The sequence below is a fragment of the Schistocerca piceifrons genome, chromosome X (genome assembly GCF_021461385.2).
Source record: "Schistocerca piceifrons isolate TAMUIC-IGC-003096 chromosome X, iqSchPice1.1, whole genome shotgun sequence".
In the NCBI taxonomy this organism is placed as follows: Eukaryota; Metazoa; Arthropoda; class Insecta; order Orthoptera; family Acrididae; genus Schistocerca; species Schistocerca piceifrons.
In genome coordinates, this window is record NC_060149.1 from 742,497,863 (window position 1) to 742,519,324 (window position 21,462).

The window sequence follows — 21,462 nt, forward strand, 5'->3', positions numbered from 1 at the left end:
GAATCCTGGCCACTTTGAAAGTTTGTAAATGGTGTTCAGCTGGCAAACGCACACACAGTGGGGTCAGTGCATGAATGTTCAAACTTGAGTATACCTGCTGCTGGAGCTTTGGAGGGGGGATGCTTGCATCTCATTGGCAGCAGCATAATCATTTGTGACAGTGCCTTCGTGCCGCAGCGGCAGCTGTAGGCAATGGGGTGGCACAACTGGCATCGTGTGTATTCGATAGCGTGGTTGACGAGATAGTGGCTGGTACCACACACCCAGAAAGATAGTGTGTGCTGTATTCTGCCATGTGATTATGGAATCAGAGGGCTCAGTAGAGGAATACTTAGTGTCATGCAGGGTCTCATCTGCCCCACACGACTAGTGCCATAGAGTACAAACATACTGTTCATTCGATTGTATAGAATCATACAGGCATGTCTTAAATCTTGACTCGGGTAATGGCTTGTTTGCAGCAAGACAGGTATCCACAGAGACAGTGTAATAGCATCTGGGCCGGCCGCGGTGGTCTAGTGGTTCTAGGCGCGCAGTCCGGAACCGCGGGGCTGCTACGGTCGCAGGTTCGAATCCTGCCTCGGGCATGGATGTGTGTGATGTCCTTAGGTTAGTTAGGTTTAATTAGTTCTAAGTTCTAGGGGACTTACGACCACAGCAGTTGAGTCCCATAGTGCTCAGAGCCATTTGAACCATTTTTAATAGCATCTGGAGCATCACAAACTGTCTGCACAGTGACTATTATTGTGGCTTCCTTTGATGCAGCAGCAAAGAGAGACAGGCCATTGCTGGTGTGTCCAATGACAACACTGAACACAGGAGTGGCACAATATATTTTCAAATGAGTGCCAGGTCTACGTACAGCAGGGGAATGAAAGTTGCCAGCATGCAATCAGTATCATAATATTGGCTCAGCACCTGGGGTGATGGTACAGGGTGCCATTAGGTAGGCAACATTGTCATCTTTTGTTTGCAAATCTGTTAATTTGGACGGTAACCAAAACATTTATGATTTGTTGAGGCAGGGATTGTGACTTAGCTTTGAAGTCTCCATGATCTTTCACCAAGATAACATAAGACCACATGTTGCTGGTGCTTCCCTGATATGTATTGATACAGAGGGTGAAGTTTGACTTCATGCACAGCTGAATTAGAGCAATATTGTTGCTGCAGGAGGTCTCAGCTCTGTGTACTAAATTTCACACCCTGTTAACCCCCAAATCACTTACAGACTAAATTATGTATTCTCCCTACTATACTGCGCGCGCGCGCGCGCGCACACACACACACACACACACACACACACACACACACACACACACACACACAAATAAAATTTCATTATTTGGTGTTCTTCATTGTTTCACAATTTTATTGCTCAGCAATGTAAATAGTACTTCTATGCATGATGAACTATCATATTAATGGCAATAATTTTCGATTCATTGTATGCTTAAATTCATTCTTGTTATGTATACTTTGTTTTCTCTGATTTTTCTGAAACATTCCTGTAGCACACTGTAGTATAAACATTTATTCCGAGTATTGTTTTTCACAGGTGGTTCCCAGACAATTCTGAGCCTCTCGAAAAGACTGCCAGAAGCAATGGAAGCCCTCTTATCTACGTATGAAACGTTCATTGAGGTAAGTTGTTTTAACAGTTACAAGCCCCTTGGTTTCTGTTTGACTGCTTTCATGAAACATCTGCGTAGAATGCTCAGTGAAACCCAAGGTTGCGTGATATAAATAATAATTGTTGTAAGACAAAGTATGTAATCCACATGAGTAATTTTCTAACATACAGGAGCAGCTGAAGAGGCCAGACCCCCTGCTGTTCATGTTGTATATTATTGACCATGCAGACTGTGTTAATCGTAACATCAGGCTTTTTGCAGATTATATAGTTATCTATGATGAAGTACTGTCTGAAAGAAGCGGCATCAGTATTTAATCAGATCTTAATACCATTTCAAAATGGTGGGTTGGAAACTTGCTTTAAATGTTCATAAATGTAAAATTTTACACTTCACAAAACAAAACAAAAAGAGTAAAAAAACATAGTATCCTATGACTATGATACTACTGAGTCATGAATATGATAAGTCTCTATAAGAATTGGCCAATTGGGAGTAACACTTCGAAGGGATATGAAATCAATGATCACGTATGCTAAGTCGTGGGTAAAGCAGGTGGTAGACTTCGGTTTATTGGTAAAATACTGGGAAAATGCAATATGTCTGCAAAGGAAATGGCTTACAAATCACTCGTGTGACAGTTCAGAGCCTATTGCTCAAGTGTGTGGGAGACCTGTACCAAATAAGAGTAACAGGGGATAGTGAAAGTATACAGAGAAGCCACAACAAATGGTCATAGGTTTGTTTGATCCATGGGAGTGTGTCACAGAGATTCTCAAGGAATTGAACTGGAAGAATCCTCAAAATAGACGAAAACTACCCAGAGAAAAAGTTTCAAGAACTGGCTTTAAATGATAACTCTAGTGATATACTATGATCCCCTACGTATCACTCACATATGGTTTTGAGGATAAGATTAGAATAATTACTGCAGTCACAGAAGCATTCAATCAATCATTCTTCCAGTGCTCTACATGGGAATGGAACGGGAAGAAATCCTAATAATTTGTATAATGGGATGTACCCTCTGCCATGCACCTCGAAAAAAGTGGTCTGCAGAATATAGCTGTAGATGGAGATAAATTCCTTAAGAGTTTAATTTGGAATGAGTTTAAAAGTGTCTCTGCTAAATGAAGTGTTTAAGCAGGTGTCGATAATGGTATTGAAGAAAATGAGTGCTATAAGAAAATAGTATTATTCGTCTGTAAGTCTAATGGAAAAGATAATCATCTGTGGTGGTAATGTGGCCATAAATGAGAGGCATTAATTAGGATACACGCCTGACAGTCTGCCAGAATGGTGGGGATCAGCAGTGTAATAAACTCAGAATAAAAACTTCAAAAAGCCAAGATGACTAGCAAATGATTTATTTGATTAATTAGGATTTCATTTATAGGTAGTTCATGAAATATATCATGTGATAAACTGATAGGCAAAGAAATAAAATGTCACTAGGTTTCTGAAGAAAGAGCTAGCACACATCTACCAGAATAGTTGTTGATCGTGTATGGGACTTTGGCTTCACCCTCACATTAACATTTTCAAAAAGTCTTTCAGAGGCTAACTTGGGGGAATTATGAGAAGGGCATTATGAAAGATGAATAAGTTTTAGAACACGCTGAGCATGAATTTATTACTGAATTTACATTATGGCAGCAGAAATTCTTATTTTAGAGCAACTAAATCAGTCATAAAATAAAAGCTTTAATGTGTATATCTGGATTGCACTTTTTTAAAAATCTGAATGTCACTAAAAACTAATGTAAATAACCTGGTTTATTATAGTATTTTAACTTACATCTCACCTCTTTAAACTATCAAAGCCTTCTAATTGTATCACACATTTCATGTGTGTTGCAAAATTTGAGTGCATATTATTCCCAGTCCCAGCTTGAAAACTTTTTAATTAAGCTGTTAAGCCACTAGACTTGGTGTTGGCAGGAGAAATTTTCTAATCCCCATTTGGCCATCAACCCCTAGATTTTCCATGGTTTCTTAGATTGATTAAGGTAAAAGGCATCAGCAAATCCTTCCTATTCATCATCAATGATTTTTTTCCCCCTGAGAAACCTTTGAACCATTTTCATGTAGCTCATCATTATTTCTTTATTGTGGAAAATATACATGAATTTGCTTAGAGTACCTGCCCTTACCTTCGTTGTTGGTGCCTATGGTATCCTCTTAAATTACGACTAACGTTAAATAAAGTGAAATGATTGTCAACCAAAGATCCATGCAACCATCACAGTCCTTTACAAGGCATGGTCCTGTTGGAGGTGGTATGCCTTTGCCTTTCTTGATCTTTCAATTGAATTACTCAGCCAGTCATAGAGGGAGCTACAATTTAATATTGATACAATGATGCAACTCGGTATTTTCCACATCAACAATCATTGCTTGAGGTGTAAAAAGTGATAAGTGACAGATTAAAATCATAGGAATGGCCAGGGATCCAAATTGTGATGGTGCAATTTGTAGTTTGACACTTTTCCAACAAGCCACTGAGATCCACTAAGTGTATTACAAATACTTCATCTTTAAATCTTAAAAGTAACGTGAGTTATACCCTGGCTTCAGTAAACTATGATTAGGAGTGTTCACCCAGTTACTGTCTTCATTTTATGGTTGCCTAATGGATGAATGTAAAAACTGCAAATCCAATAATTTTGAATTTTTTTTACAAACTTTGACTCCAGCCACTGGTTTTTATACATAAAAAAATGACAAATTGTTCTCTAGTTATGTTCCACATTAAGCTCTAAAAATCCTCATCCTGCCATATGGAAATTGTTCTTGGGTTTGAGGAAGTCAAAGGCATACAATTAATTCCATTGGACAATGCCTTCTAAATCACTTTCATGTGACGGAAACAAGTAAGAATCGTCCCTGCCCCCTGCACTACTTAAGGAAAATAGTCAGAATTAGAAATGGATTTTATTCTCTTCTTTCTTCGGGAATCTGTTAAATGTTGTAATTACATCACTATTATTGTTAATCAGATAAATTTGATAGGAACTGACAGTTAATGTGAGGTGTATTAATTAATGATTTTAATTTCAGTTGCTAGTGAACAGGGCTTGTGTTGTTCAAACCTGTACAGTGCTCTTGTTTATCAAGATGTCTGCTGACTGTAGATATTAAAAACATAAATTTATATTCCAGATGTTGTTTTAAGCTTACAACCTTGTATTTGAAACCCAGAGTACTTGTGTGTCTCACATGGTAGAGACAATCTATTTTAATGCCATTCAGAGGTCTAACATGTTTTAACTATTAAAATATAGATGTTAAATCTGTCAGATGTAGAGAGATGCCATATTTAAGATAGATTTCTTTATGTTATGGACACCATAACAGGGTAGGGGGACATGAGGAACAAGAGAGGCAGTTCTGGCACTGAGACTTCTTACAAAAAGGAAATAGGGAGAACTAAACCAACTTATTCTTTGTAGACATGGAAAAGTCAGTTGATAATGTTATGGAGCCGCGTGCGACGGGTCCTGACATCTCGTCTCGGTGTGGCTTGTTTATTCCATCCGCCGCCACCAACCTGCCTCCATCATTGCGCTCGTCTCATTCTTGATAATGTTGTGTTCCATGCGCTATTGAGTTGGAAGCCACTATCCCGATTGACCAGGTTATCACTGACCTGTATCTCCACTGCCAAAACTCAAATTAGATGTGCTTTCAAGATGGGAAAGAAGAAGAAGAAGAAGGACTGTCAGGAAGAAGAGAACAACAAAGGTCTGCTGTTCCTCCCATATGCAGGGCCACCCACAACCAAGATTGCCAGGATACTGGAGAAGAATAAGATAAAAACCATCATCCATCCTCCAGCAAAAATTAGAAATATGCTGAGCTCAATGAAGGACCAGTTGGGTCTAAGAACACCGGGTGTCTACAGTATTTCCTGTGAATGTGGGAAACAATATATCGGACAGACACATTGTTACATAACACAACGCATCTCTGAACATCTGAGAAGCGTCCACCTCGGACAAACAGAAAAATCCGCAGTAGCAGAGCACAGCCTCAGTGAAGAACACACATTTCAATTTGAAGAAACCAAGAGACTGTAGAGTGAAAGGTTTCTGGGACTCTTATTATTAAAGAGGCAGTGGAGATACGAGTCAGTGATAACATGGTCAATCGAGATAGTGGCTTCCAACTCAGCAGTGCGTGGAACACATTATCAAGAATGAGCCGAGAGCGCACCAGTGGAGGCAGGTTGGTGGCGGCGGATGGAATAAACAGGCCGCACCGAGACGTCAGGACCCGTCGCGCGCGGCTCCTCCCCACCAAGTGCCGCTGCGCCGATTCTGCTCGCACCCGATTGGCCTGACCGGCGCCGAGGATGCAGAGATGCCTGTGGTCCAGCGGCTATAAAGATCCGGACAAGACATGAACCCGACACTTCGCCTGAAGATGGCAAGTAAGAAACTTTCTGAAATGTTGCTGGAAAACAACACATTGACTCGGCTGTCAACCCGAGATTATTTTATCATCAAAGCATAACTTAGATCACTGGAGGTTAGTGTATTTGTGTTGGGGAAAGCATTGTCACCCTCCCACAGTGCTTCCATCAAAGACCCTTGTCGTTTGGTTTTGTGTAAGCAGAACTGACACAGGGCCCTTGGGGGTGACAATTGCTTCTGTATTTGTGCAAGTCACAATTGAGCTTGTGATGCACCAGAAGTACTCTCTTCATTTCAGAATAAAAAAACAAACAGTGCAAAGCATATTGGAGTACCAAACCATTTGGTAATGGCTACTGCCCAGTTTCTTGCTGAGGATTGGTAGTGTCATAAAGCTGCTAATTGAAGCCCAACTTCTTCTAGTATTTTATGCAACTATAGTTCAAAGCACATCACGTAAAACTGCCATGTTCCCGCATAAAATGACATGCTCAGTAACAAGTTTTGCAGCACAATTTTTTTTTCTTTGTTCCTACCTTGTCATGTAATGAGTGTTTACTCTCAAAAGGTTTATTCTTGCCTCAAATATAGCTGTGTACAACAACTGCTATCACAAGGGTCCATTAGTTGAATTGTTACTCATAAAATGCCATCACGAAGGTGAAGGCTCTATTAATAAGTGTGTGTGTGTGTGTGTGTGTGTGTGTGTGTGTGTAGCTGAGAACATAAATCTAATCTGAGAGGAAGGAGAAAACTCTTTAATGTTGAAAAGGTGACTTTTCCAGAATTGTTCTCTTCTTAGGACATGGTTTTTCTTTTAAATGATAAATTCTCAAAGTTACATTGGGGATCTTGTTGACTAGTTAATATTGTGACTGAGAACAATGCACATAAAAAGAAAAAGCTCCCAAGTAGGGAAGTAACCCACCCTTTATTAGGAATAGTGGAAATAAAGACACTGCCATAGCCACATGGATTGTCATTGAATTAGTCATAGAACAACACAAAAAGCAACTTCTGAATGTAATTTGTTGTACTACAGTCTGATGATAGTTTTGTTAATTGATGACTATTTCTAAGTATGCATCTGCTATGAGAGTCATAGTCTAATGCCTACGTGCTGTCAGGCTACAGGCTGGGCTGCTATCAGATGTTCACAGTAATAAAGTCTACAATAGTTCGATTCCACGTCCGAAGCTCTGAGTCATCAGAGACCGTGGTTGATGAGGCTAAGGCTTGATTAGAGTGGCTGGTAGCTCAGGAGAATGGTGCAGGTGAAGACAGAGAAAAAGTCCTAGGCCAGAGTCCCCAGAGGCCCAGGTCAATAAGGTGAAGGCTCGTGGTTGGCTAGGTGGCTGCTCTAGAGGATGGTGCAGGTGAAGTGGTCCTAGATTGGCAGCTGGACTCAGTCCAGAGTTGGCAGCTGCACGTCTTGGACTTGTTGCTGAATACAACTGTTTCAGTGGCTGTGACTGATCTGGCTGGCTGTGGCCATGCATTGTCATAAATACTGCAGCAGTGGAGTTAAATGGCACGGCCTACTTACAGACGTGACCTTGCAGATGCGAGTAGTGCTGCGATTGTCATGCCTTCTCCTGGTGCTGAAAAGCATGCCTGTTGATGACACAGACGCAGCTGGTCACTACAGCATCTGCCATAGTTTCGCATGATGACTACCTGTTGCCACTGATGTTTTCATCCTGGACTGTTGTTTGGTTCTCAGTGATGTGACCCCCGGAGGCCTGCGTTGTTGCTGTTGTCATCTGGACTGTTGTGATCATTCATTCCTCAATGATGCGTCACCAACAGACATGTGATTCAGCAACCTACAAAAATGGTCTGTATTGCTGGCAGACGACCTCTCTGTATTCAGCAGTTACCACATTACAAATTTGTTACAAATTCTGTCGTTCGTATAATTGCAACTTTTTTCATTCTTAAGTGTTAATCTTTGTAGTTTTAGAATTTATTGTTAATAGTGATCACTTTTTACTACTGTAAGATTAGAAAATAAAATTTAGTAAGAATGCCTTCTAAACGATTGTGAAATAAATAGCTGCACTGACTTTGATTCCTCTGTATTCTTGTTTTTTGAAGTATTAACATGAAACTGGAAATTTCTGCATAATACAGAGATAACCACACAGTAATGCTGCAGCCTGAATGAGTTGAAAGCTTAATTTGAAATTTGAAAGTTTAGTGTAGTATATGTATCCTGCTGTTTAATACCTCAACTATATGGTGAGCATACATTCCATACCTATGAGTAATAGGTTATATTTACAGTTTATGCTGTGTAATAACCACACACTGCTTCATTTGCATAAAAACCATTAATCCTGCTCCAGTCCGTGGCTGATTTAGGCAATGTTAAAAGGGTGCATGTCATTTAATCCTTAATAAGTCAGCTGTTGGTTGTAGCATGACTGAAACACTTACTCTACAAATGAAGCAGTATGTTTGTATGATAAATACAGTAAAAACTGCGGTAACTGGACTTCCCTTTTTGCCTCTTTGGCTACAGCAGTGTTTCATTCTTTCAAGAATGATTGTGTAATTTCCCTTTGACAATCATTTCTGGATCAGATGTATGCAAGCATGTGACCAAGCTTTATTTCATGATAAACAAGACCCTTTTCGTAGTAAATTATTTCTAGAAATGTTTTATCTATTAAAGTCATTTTTATATTAAATTAGAATTACATATTTATTAATTATGTGCACACATTAGAGTACAACGAAGGAAGAGACATGTGTCCAAAACACATCTGAAAATAAATTTTGACAGTTACTAGTAGCTTATTCATTTTACAATAGGTTGCAATGTTGCTGAATACAGGTAACGTAATGCAGTTGTTGTCGCTGTTCATTTATCTTTGTTACTTTTCCTGTCATTAATACCAGAAGCCCTTCAGTGATACCACCAAGATTTGGATAAATAATTTTAAAATTCTGTACCATTTACCATTACATTTCTGATATGCCCTTCATTGTGTTTGTCAGCTTGTTAATTAAATTTTTATCAGTTAATTTATTAGCACTCAGTTTGCGTTTTGAAAAGTTTGGTGAAGGAGCAGAATTAGGTAGTTCACATGAATTACCGTTGTGTAATGTTGCCATCCCTTGAAAAGAAATGTGACTGAATACTTAATATACTGCGAGAGTAAATTCACAATTATGATATAAACATAAATTTTCATATTTTTCCCCACAGGAAATCTGCACTGATATAAGGATGTCTATGATGAAACGTCAACTGTTCAGTGAACATTGTGCTTCATCTCCCCAGTTACATAGTAGCAGCCCTCTGTCAATGTTAAATGATACTAGTCCTCCACAGAGTGGGTCATCATTTACACCTCAGGTTGGTATCTTATTGAAGTGTAAGAATAATTTCATTTTGCTTCAAATAAGACACTCCAACTTTACCAAAACTAAGTATTGAGAATGAGATTTGGCATGCATACAATTTGTGGGTTACACAGGAGAGAAGAAATTGTGTAATAATTTTTTTTTTTTTTTTAAATTGCATATGTCAAGAATTTTCTGTGAATGCAGAGGGCAAGTAGCTTTCTACCTGTTTCTAACAGTATGAAATCATATTGATCTAAAATTACTTATGCATTATTGAAGTCACTTTGTAAGTATTTTCCAGCAGCACTTGGTAATGGCCTAAGGCCAAAATTGCAATAGTGTGATAAAAACTTATAACAGTCACTGACGTAAAGATGATGTCCTTCAAAAAAATTTTTATAATTTTATGACTGTGAATCACAGTGACAAGTGGATTGATCACTTTGTTTGCCACACAGACTCAGTAACATACAAACGTAACTTCCACTGCAAGCAGGTCATTTAGCAACACTGTTAGCCTATATTTGAGGCTCAGACTGCCATTTTTGCCTGTGGCTACACTTGTAAGTGTCCATCCAATACGAACATAATTGAATGATCAGTTAAGTCTATTGTAATAAATTGTGAAGAAAAAACAGAAACATTCCAAACTGAAAGTCTTGGTTGGCTTAGAGTTCATGAGATTTCTAAAAGCATTTGGACCACATTCATGTGCTCAGTTCACAGCTCACATGAAACTCGAGTTTGAAAAAGGGGGAGGGAGTGTGTGACTGGAAGATCAGAAAGTGATCAGATCCAGTGGCGCCACACACACACACACACACACACACACACACACACACACACACACACACACACACACAGAGAGAGAGAGAGAGAGAGAGAGAGAGAGAGAGAGAGAGATCTACATCTACATGGATACTTTGCAAATCACAGTTAAGTGGATGGCAGAGGGTCTGTCCGTGTGTGCTCCGATTTTCCTTATTTTATTATGATGATAGTTTCTCTCTATGTAGGTTGGTGTCGACAAAATATTTTTGTATTTGGAGGAGAAAGATGGTGACTGAAATTTCATGAGAAGATTCTGCCACAACGAAAAGCACCTTTGTTTTAATGATGCCCACTGCAAATCCTGTATCATGTCAGTGACACACTCTCCCCTATTTCACGATAATACAAAATGTGCTGCTCTTCTTTGAACTTCCTTGATGCACTCTCTTGATCCTATTTGGTAAAGATCCCAGACCGCATAGCAGCACTTCAAAAGAGGATGGATAAGTGTAACATAGGCAATCTCTAGTAGATCTTCTATATTTTCTAAGTATTCTGCCAATAACACGCAGTCTTTATGTGTGTTCTTTCCAATTTAAGATGTTAGTAATTGTAATTCCTAGGTATTTAGTTGAATTTATGGCCTTTAGATTTGACTGATTTACTGTGCAAGGATTCATTTTAGCACACATGTGGATGACCTCAAACTTTTCATTATTTAGGGTCATTTCCCATTTTTTCACCATTCAGATATCTTTTCTGAATAGTTCTGTGATTTGTATTGATTTTCTGATGACTTTACTAGATGATAAATGACAGCATCATCTGCAAACAACCTAAGGCAGCTGGTCAGATTGCTTCTAAATTGTTTATATAGATAAGGAACGGCTTAGTGCCCCTAACACTACCTTGTGGAACACCAGAAATCACTTGCGTTTTACCGAATGACTTTCTATCAGTTACTACAGTGTGTGACCCTTGTGACAGGAAATCGTGGATCCAGTCACATATCTGAGACGATATTCCATTAGGATTCAATTTTACTACAAGCCGCTTATGTGGTACAGTGTCAAAAGCCTTCTGGAAACATAGAAATATGGAATCAATTTCAAATACCTTGTCAGTAGCACTCTACACTTCATGATAGAACATTTTTTTCTAAATGCGTGTTAACTGTATGTCAATAGATCATTCTCTTCAGGATGATTCATAATGTTCAAACACAATATATGTTCCAAAATTATGCTGCATATCAATGTTAATGATATTGGCCTGTAATTTAGTGGATGACTTCAAGAAAGGCATTGAATATTGGTGTGATCTGTGTAGCTTTCCAGTCTTTGAGTGCAGATCTTTTGTCTAGTGAGCAGTTGTATATGATTAGTAAGTATGGAGCTAATGCATCAGCATACTCTGAAAGGAACCTAATTGGTATAGGAGGTAGGCTGCAGTAGGTACTGGGAGATGAAGAAACTTGCACAGGATAGAGTAGCATGGAGAGCTGCAACCAGTCTCTGGACTGAAGACCACAACAACAACAACAACAACAAGAAGTTGGTGAATGCTGATTCTCTTGTTGAATTTTACGCATCACATTGGTTTATATTAGGCCTATTTAGGAGGTGACCAGGCAGTCGAGAGTGCTCACACACTCTGCCTGAGAAGTGCAGTTAAACGGGGCTGTTGGATGACATTACTTAGTGCAGGGGAACTGCAAATAATACCCTGTGTTCAAAGCGGTGTCCATTGTTATGTTCCTGGACTAGCATACTTACGGCGCAGTGCATAAAGTAAAGAGTACCACATTTCAAATTGATGAAATGTAGCATGATGGCTGGGTGAGGAATTTCAAAGTGAAAGTCAGACATACCAACATTTTGTGAAGTTGGACTTTGCCACAGAGCGAGGTAGTGTAGTGGTTAGCACACTGGACTCCTCGCGTTTGGGAGGATGACGGTTCAAACCTTCATCTGGTCATCCTGATTTCCTCAAATTGCTTCGGGCAAGTGCTGGGATGGTTTCTTTGGAAGGGCACGGCCAGTTTTCTTCCCCATCCTTTCCTCATGTGATGGGACCGATGATTGGTTCCCTCCCTCACAAATCAGCTAACCAACCATAAACTTTGCTAGAAGATGATGAGTATGACGCTCTTTGAAACATCATGATATTGTATGTAACACTGCTATCTGGCTGGAAACTTCAGATACTTTCCTCAACACAAGCACTAATTTACAACATGTTAATGCAGGATACTGATACATTTAAGCTTCTCAAGACACCATTGCATACCATAGTGTGTTTCAAAGCTCTGAGCACTATGACAAAAATTTAATGTACAATGACATTACAATACGTTGTATGCAAAAGATTATAGACACTTTGAAGACAAAGAGCGAGAAGGGGAAATGCAAAAATTAAAGCACTGTTCAACAATGTGACTGAAGTAACTATTCATCATGTGCGAGCAGAGGAATTAGTGATTTTTCCCCCCTGTAATATTTCCACTATGAAAATGCACCTCAGTTGTAGCAATTTGAGCAAGTTACCATACTGCTGTTTATATTGTCCAAGCACTGAGCAGTTTCACTGAAGGAGAATTTACAGAGACATGTTTAGGACCTCCATGTGGACAAATAGCTCGTGAGAGACTTGAAGAGTTCAGGCTCGTTCAACCATTTGATGCAGACTCAAGAAATAGCTGATAATGTTTCAGATAACTTAGTAGTTTTTGCAAAAAATATTATCACCTTTTATTAGTGCTGGATGAGTGCGTAGGTGTATCTGATACTACTCAGTTGACAGTTTGCGTTCGTGGAGTAGATTGTAGTATCATTGACACAGAACAGCTGATGGACTTAGTTCCAGTGCAAGACACAAGAACAAAGGCAGATATTCTTGAGTGTGCAAGAGAGTGATCGAGTATGGGTCTGCAGTGGAAGAATCTCTTTTCTGTGGCTACAGACGACTCAGTGGCTGTGGTTGTGTGAAATTTTAGTTTCTTTTTTAAATGAGAGATGCTAAAATTTACCCATTCCACATAAGATTTTTGCAGTACATAACATTCTCCATCAAGAGAATTTATATACAGATTTAATGGTGATGTGCTGTATCACTGTGAAATGCGTGGGCTGAGCTGAGAAACTTTTTTTATTGAGATTTTTTGAATTTCAGGGTGGAATATGTATTTTTATCAGGGTGTATACGACCCGGGAGATCCGGGAAAAACTCGGGGAATTTTTTCATCCAGGAGAAAAACGGGAAAAAACCGGGAATTTTTTAGAATTCCGGGAATTTTTTATTGTTTTAGTTTTCAGTTACATTTTTGTAATTTTTACTGGTAAGAACCAATACTCTAACAAAGGCTATTACTATATCCCCCTACTACAGAATAGTACTTCAACAATAAAACATAAACGAGAGAAAAAAATGATAATAACTTAAATTGCAAAGGAAATGCGCTATACACAACAGTGACACACAGTGCTAATGCAATCATCTGCCAACAGCAAAATGTGTCAAAGGCTTTAGGAAGACTATGAAGTGCTTCATAACAACAAATTGCCTCCAATGATCGTGAAATCACAACTGTTTACATTACATTCGTTTTAGCAGTTACGAGCTCATGCGCATGCGCAGTTGAGTCACGTTTGAGTAGTAGGTTCTCCCGCTTCTGGCTACAGGAGTGTGGCTGTTAGCTGTGCAGGCAGGCGCAGCAAGCAGCTAGATGCTACTGGGAAAAGGGGGCGCTGAATTCATTTCTTGAGGGGGAAAAAACTTGTTTCACAAGGCGCCTAGCATCCAGCGCACTTTTGTCTATCGATTATTCATATGATTTTGAAACGGTTCCCTGTTGGTTTTTGAACATTTTTGAACACATTTTAAGTTGATTTCTGAATTAATCATAAGTTGATTTTTGAAAGCGTGCATAGTGTACGTGATGTCTGTCAGGAGAATCCTGGTCACATCTATAAATAAACTTTCCGCAGAAGAAAGGGGACAGGGCTATACAAGCTGAGCGGACTAAAGCCGAACAGATGAATGCCAATCGCTGTCTGATTATGTGGTTGATTGGGTTTGCGAATGATCAGTGTTGTTATAATTACTAGCAATATCCATAGATTCAGACTACCAGAACAGAAATAAACAACTGACAGGAATAACAGTTGAGAAAGATTACGTACTGTCTTCTTGGTGTACCCAAGAAAATGAAATTTTGACACAAAATTTTTGGCCAGGTCACTACACTAGTAAGGACCAGTTGTACAGTCCCTGGCTAGCAGCTTCTTAAGTTCTGTTCTGGAAGTAACGCGGAAAACGTGTTGTACAAACACGTAATAAAGCCTAACCAGAAAACAATCACGGGATAACTAAACCTGTGATTCTGGCAGGGTTAGTGAAATTAATCAGTGAACAAATTTTGACAATGGCAGGAATAGCTGCAGAATTGGTGATGACAAGATTGTTTGTTAGAACGAGGAAGGAGAAGAAACGGGCACACCCACAAATTATGGAAGAATAAGACAATTCCAAATTTATATAAAAATTTCTTAATACTACTTTTCCATCTCATGCTTGAGAAGCTGGTGGGTATGAATGAAATGTGAAACTGTTTTCTAACATAAAGCTTTTTGCTTGTAGTAGGCCTAATAGGCATTTGATATTGGCCATTTGTGCCAAAACAGTCTCATTTGTTTGGTGTGTCTTACAAAATCGCTCCAATATTACAAAGGCCTTTTTTGTTTTATCTAGGAGACAGTGACAAAATAGATGTAATCAGATCGAGAAACCACACCAGTCTTGCGTATTATTTGTGTTGACAGCTTTTTCAGTATTAGATAACGTCATTTAGATTTTTCATGTAGCAAATCGTTTCACGAGCTTTGATGAGGTAATAGATTCTTTTGCAGAAAGGGAAGCATGCCATGTTAAGCTGTAGCAAGATTGGAGAGGAAAAACAATGCTAGGAACTAAAGATTGAAGAAATGTGTACTTTCTTGCTTGTCTCTTTTCGTTATTGGTTTTATGTATCCTATATTTAATTTTATGTCACACAAAGCAGCGAGTTATTAGCTAATAGGCAATAAAGAGTGCAAATTTTCTGGAGAGTTCTTGTTCTCCCGATTACAAATAATCCCATCCGCTATTGCAGGCTGTCAAATTGGCCGACTGGGAGTAGGAGAAGCACCACCGGAGATCTCAATTTCCACTGTCCTGAATATAGTTTGATGGCATCCAGTACAAAATATACACATTTCAGTTCCGCAAAGCGAACTGCAGTGACCTGTGATAGAAGAATGCTTAATGGAGAGGCGTGGCCCTGCACTTCGGCACACTTAAGACCAAATAACGTCTTACATTTCCTCGAAAACATATGTTTTATGTTTCAGACGGTTCAGAAAGTTGAAGATGAACATTTTTTGAAAATTCGATTTCGATTTTTTTTTTTATTTTTAGTATTTACCCAGTTCGCAAATACTGTAGATCCGAGGCAGATGCGCAGAGCAGTCTGAGCTATAGGGGTAGTCTCCACGTGACCTATGTTTACATTTAGTGATTTTGCGGTTTCCCCTTCGTTTACTCTCATGTCAAATGAAAACAAAACGGATATCTCTGGCCGGGAGCTATCAGGTGAATTAAAATACATTCTCGTAATTACGGAAGGCTGAAATATGTCATTAGTTTCAGATTTTATTTTATTTCCACCTTTCTGTCAAGTATTAATCGCCATGCAGAGCAATGAAGTTATTTTTGTCTGTTTGCTAAAGAAATTTGACTTTTATTAACCTTTTCTGCAGAGGCAGTCAATGTATTTGAAATGAAATGTTTAATTCCACAGTAATGGCTAGTTTCAACTGTTCGCTGCATTTCAGGTGCACGTTTTCATCTTCTAGCACGTATGGCATTATGCCATAATAAAGAACCAAACATGAAATAATACAGTACTGGTGCTCCAAGAAAATTTACATCCCGAAAACCACTCTGAAAAGTTTAATATGAGGTCGAGGTCTTCTTCATTGGGAATCTGGACATATGAATGTGCACTTTAAGTATGCACTTTAAATGTGCACATTTTAGCATGGTTCACGAAATTCCGATGCTCTTGGAGTATCCTCTGATGTCTTGTTTCTTTTGTGACATAATGTATGATCTTTCCATGTTTTACACATATGTACATACGCGCTTCCTACGCCATGGTAGCTGCACAAGCGCGGTGACGCCTGTTATCTGCGCTCTCTGGCAACTGATGAAACGAATCTATTTCTAATACCTTGCGGGAAAATATTGCGAATGGTAGTTTCAAAAGCGTTACTTTCAAAGTAAATATCCTTTTACGCAACTATGTGCAAGAATGTACCATGAATTTATTAACTCACAGAGTGTTTGCCTCTCGTTTAAACATCAACTCTTCGATGACGAGCCAGTTAGAAGAATTTTGAACCCTGAAGTGATATATCTTAAAGTGTAACACACGCAAAAAAGATCAACATTATATGCAAAAGCTTAGTTTCTCTTGCTGCTTATTAACCTTAGAGACCAATATTATATGTAAAAGCTTTGCTTTTCTTGTAGCAACACTATGTATATTAATTTAAACTATTAACTTTCCTTGTTTGTGTGTTCCTGCTACGTAACAGTGATGTTGCTGTTGGCTGACTGCATCACGTGTCCTATGCTCTGAACATCCGCTGTAATTGGCTGCCGAGATCACATGACATGCGCTATGACTGGCTTACAGAAAAGCATCGCAATATTGATTTTCAATGATTCGGGAAGTAACATGCGGTGTTTGGTGAAATACCAATGTATAATTTCGTAATACGAAAATACACAACGTGCATGTTGCTGCACATAAAAGGTATTTCCAAAATGTGTCTTTTTCTCTGAGTTTCGTTTTCTGAAGTACCAGGAGATTCTACGCCCATGTGTAAACCCTTAACCCTTCAAAGGATTGATAAAGGAAAATATACTGTCACTTAACATGGAAAAAGCGTGTTTTCACCCGGGAGAAAGTGTATTTTTAACTGGGAAATCCAGGAAAAATGTGGAAATTTTTCTTCCTTGTCCGCATATACACCCTGATTTATGGACATCAGTGGTAAGCCTATTGCAGAACCGAATACTGAACAGTGGATATCCGATTTGGCCATCTAATATATCGTCATACTTAGGAATGATCGAATGCATGTCTAAAAGAATAACTTTATTAACAAAACCAAAACTCAGTTATAATGTCCTTGGATGATAATGCACACAACTCAGTTCAACAGAAATGTGTCTTATGATGTTTTTGTCTGTGATGTGCCTATACGGCGAACCTTAGAGTAATGGTAGATGGCGGCATCAAGACCTGGGATGTTACTAGGCCTGTTTTGCCAGCATGTTATGGCTGACGTGCTGCTAGTGCAGACCTGGATGAAGTGGGCTGGATCTGTCAGCATGAAGCACTGAAATGAAACTGCTGGTACTGCTGACTGGTTGCACTGGGACTGAACTGCTGATGCGGCTGGATGGAACTGCTGGTACTGCCAACTTGAGGAGTACTGTGTGACTGACATCGCAGGGGCCAGCAGTGGTCTAAGTAGTAGGGAACAGGTGGAGATCCACATGGTGCCACAATGGAATGTGACCTGGTGTAGCAAAGTAGTGCCCTCCTGATGATGCTCTCTACTGGACAGGCATGCTACCTGTCAGTGAGGTTGGCACCCCCAGATGCTGTTGAGGTGGTGTGTAACTATCTGGTAAGCAGCCCAGTCCATGTAAGGAAAACATCTTGGTGTTCATGAGAGCTGTTTATGTACATCCTCCTGGCAGGCCTGCCTTGGGTGTGGAGGAAATGAGTGCCAGGCGGATACACTACCATCCTCTGTGATTTTATTTACCATCTGAATGTTCTGAATTTAGCATTCCAGGGTTAAAAAAGTTTCAGAAACAGATGACTGCATTCAGGGGTTCAAAATAAAACACTCTTTGTGGAATAGACAGGTAGGAAAAAGGCACACTGTTCATTTATCCAAATTGTCACGTTTAACAATGGGAGCAGAGTGGAATTTTGAGTTGTCCTTGAATTTGAGACTCATTTCCAGGATTTTGAAAAGTTTAATGTCTTTTCGCTTACTGTTTCATTTGACTAGCTCTACAGCTATTGGTGAGCATTGGAATTTGGAAATGTGTGTGCAGTATGTTGGCATTACCAGCAGTTCCATCCAGCCACATCAACAGTTCAGTTCCATCCAGCCACATCAACAGTTCAGTTCCAGCAAAACCAGTCGATAGTACCAGCAGTTTCATTTTAGCACTCCATGCCGACAGACCCATCTCAATTCGTCCTTGTCTGCACTATATTCAAAAGTGGGCTCAAGTTGTGTTCCATGAATGTTCACGACAGACCACAGTATTCAAAGAAAAAACTATTTTATCAGAACTGTGGGAGCAGTTTGAGACATGGAGACGCCTTTCTGTCACGGATTGTGATGAATGACAAAACTTGGGTACATTACTTTGAACTGGAAACAAAAAGGCAGTCACTGGACTGGCATCACCTGCAGTCATCAATAAAGAATAATTTGAAAGCAGCTCCATCTGCTGTCAAAGTCACATTGACAGTCATTTGGAGTCATTGGATTGGATCATTCGTGTCAGCATGTGCCCAAAAGGGTTGGCCATTATTGAGAGGCATATGGGAAGACGCTTAACTAACTCAAGAACTGTTTGCAATGTGTTCCGTCTTACAAGAACATAAAAGAAATGTTGCTTCAATGTGACAATGCATCCTCACATACAGTTCTCAGTACGTGGTAAAACACAACCAAATTTTGTTGGATGTATTGAGTCATATACTCTATAGTCCAGACCTGGTGCCATAGGACTTTCACCTGTCTGGGCCACTTACGGATTCTCTGTGTGTTATTTACTTTGAAGATGATCAAAGCATAATTCATGCAGTGAAAACATGGCTATGCACTGGACAACAGCTTCTACAACGGGGAATACATGCTCTTACACGATGCTGGCATAAGGCCATAAATGTGATGGGGACTACGTAGAAAAATAATACATGTAAAAGAAATGTTAATTGATGTTATCACCAAATTCTAACGGTTAAGACTAAATATGTTCAGAGAAAAAAATTTGGTGTTATTTATTGAGTGACCTTTGTATATCAGAGTATAAAGTGCAAAAGTTAATGTGTAAGCTTTCAGGTCCATGTTCTCTAATAATTCCTTAACAAAGCCTTGGTTAATTTTTCTAAAATTTTTGTCATAGCTGAGGCAGTGCTCTGCCTGAGGTATTCTCATTGATAACTTTGATCACTAACAAAAGAACTAAATATGGTTTTAGGCTTCAGTGTCACTGTTTTGAAATTCAAATAAACTACTGTGATACAATGTCCACTAATGGAGAAAGACAAGATTTTTTGTGAAGAATTATGCCACAATGTTCCTTTGGACATGCGTTGTGCTTCTTCACAACACAGGCACTGCAATTTCATGTTTATCTTCCGATTGTGGGCCTACAGCTTACAAATAAAATGTCTCCCCTCTACAGGATTAACTTTAATGGGATGTTTGAGTACAGATATGACACATGGATGATACATGGAAGTATGGGTCTGGCTGTGGGTCATGTTTGGCTAGCAGGAGTGATTAATGCAGCTGCTTGCATAAAATGGGGAAATCCGTGTTCAGTTCCCAGTCCAGCACAAATTTTCATAGTTGTTACTCCAATATACAGCTGGAGGTGGTTTGTATTCACAACTGCAAATACATTTCAAGATTTTTGGGAGATTGAAAATTGTATTTATTACATGTGCAGAAGGTTTTTCTTTTATTCTTGTTCCCTTATGTTAGTTGTACACACAAATGAATGAGATCTTTTTATGAGTCTGTTACTAATAAGTCCTACTTTTAGTGGCATCTGGATAATAGAATGTGAAGAAACAGTCCCTTGATTGATAGTGGCAGAGTTCGCTAAACCACTACTTATTATTTGGTAGCAAATTCTCTTGGTATGTGTTGAAATGATTTCACCCAATTAGTACAGTTTTCAGTGGTCTGACATCATACTGTAATCAAATGACTATTGTTTTATGTTTGTAAACAATGAAATAAAAGTTCTGTACTGCAAATACTCGTACTGTTTGTTTTGGAGAGTGCTTTTTTTTCTTTTTGCTGTTTTTATCTACTACTATAAATTTCCACTCAAAAGACGTCAGTATGTTTATTCTGTTGTTATGCACATTGTGTGTCTTAAACATAATTTCAATTTCAAGTGTTAGTGTTTATGGTATTGGGAGTTGTGCCTCTTAAAGGATGTCTTTCTGCCTCTTCGTAATTTTAACTATGCAGATTAGTATGTTAATTGTGGTGCGCGTACTGTAAGACCTTTGGTACACACACCATCAGATTATTTGACTTGTCGCTGTAACCAAGTAGGCGAGTGTCAGCGATGTGTCTCGTGGTCTTATTGTGGCGTGTTTATCTTCTGTCGTTAGATCAGATGATAGAAATGCCACTTGCACGCTTAGAGTAGCAAATTGACGGTGACCAACTTTAAACAGAACTTGATTAATTTTCACACACATTTTTTAAAATAGTAATAAACATAGACATTACGTAACTTGATTCTGGATGCTGTATACAATTGACAATCTGAAGTTCCTTTAGTCTTGGTGCGTTAATCTTATTCTCACATATCTCTGATACTTGACAAAGTGTCTATACATTTCTCTTCATGGCTGTGTACAGGAATATGATAATCTTATTAGGCGCAGACTGAAACTTGACTACAGACTAATGCAGACTGATGCAGACTAAGGCAGACTGACTAATCAGAGGTCTGTACACTCGTTATAATACCTCGAGTGTTCAGGTATCACTGCGTGAGTGTGATCCGCGAGGTGAAAAGGTTCTACGTTAGCAGCAGTCTCACTGGCTGCGTTACGTATTAATACGCGGATCGGTGGAAGCAGAATTTGGTCCGTCTCTAAGACAGCGCCATCTCGTAGTGCGGAGACGGACGAGCGCTGCGCCTGCGCTGTTGTGCTTAGCGGAGCGTGCTCTAGTGGGAAAGTTGTGCATGCGTTGACTACGCGGAACTATGTACACAACATTAATACAACTGATCCTCGTGCTTGTGTTGACTGTTCAGTCATTTCCCAAAATTATATTTCATGGTAGGGGTGGCTCCATATTTATAAATGTTAATCTCTGAACATTCATGGGCACCTATAGGCATTTCAGAGTACTTAGCAAATCCAGTCATTGCCTTCAGGGTACACAGTGACCATT

At 39.2% G+C, this 21,462-nt stretch overlaps 1 protein-coding gene across 3 annotated transcripts in view; it reads left to right on the plus strand.

The window, feature by feature from the left end:
* LOC124723003 overlaps positions 1-21,462 on the plus strand; it is a 160,654-nt gene that overhangs the window by 122,631 nt on the left and 16,561 nt on the right. For all 3 annotated transcript variants that reach the window (XM_047248179.1, XM_047248180.1, XM_047248181.1), the window contains 2 exons: positions 1,559-1,644; positions 9,264-9,413. In XM_047248179.1, coding sequence (XP_047104135.1) covers positions 1,559-1,644; positions 9,264-9,413 — 236 coding nt within the window. The remainder of the gene's footprint in view (positions 1-1,558; positions 1,645-9,263; positions 9,414-21,462) is intronic.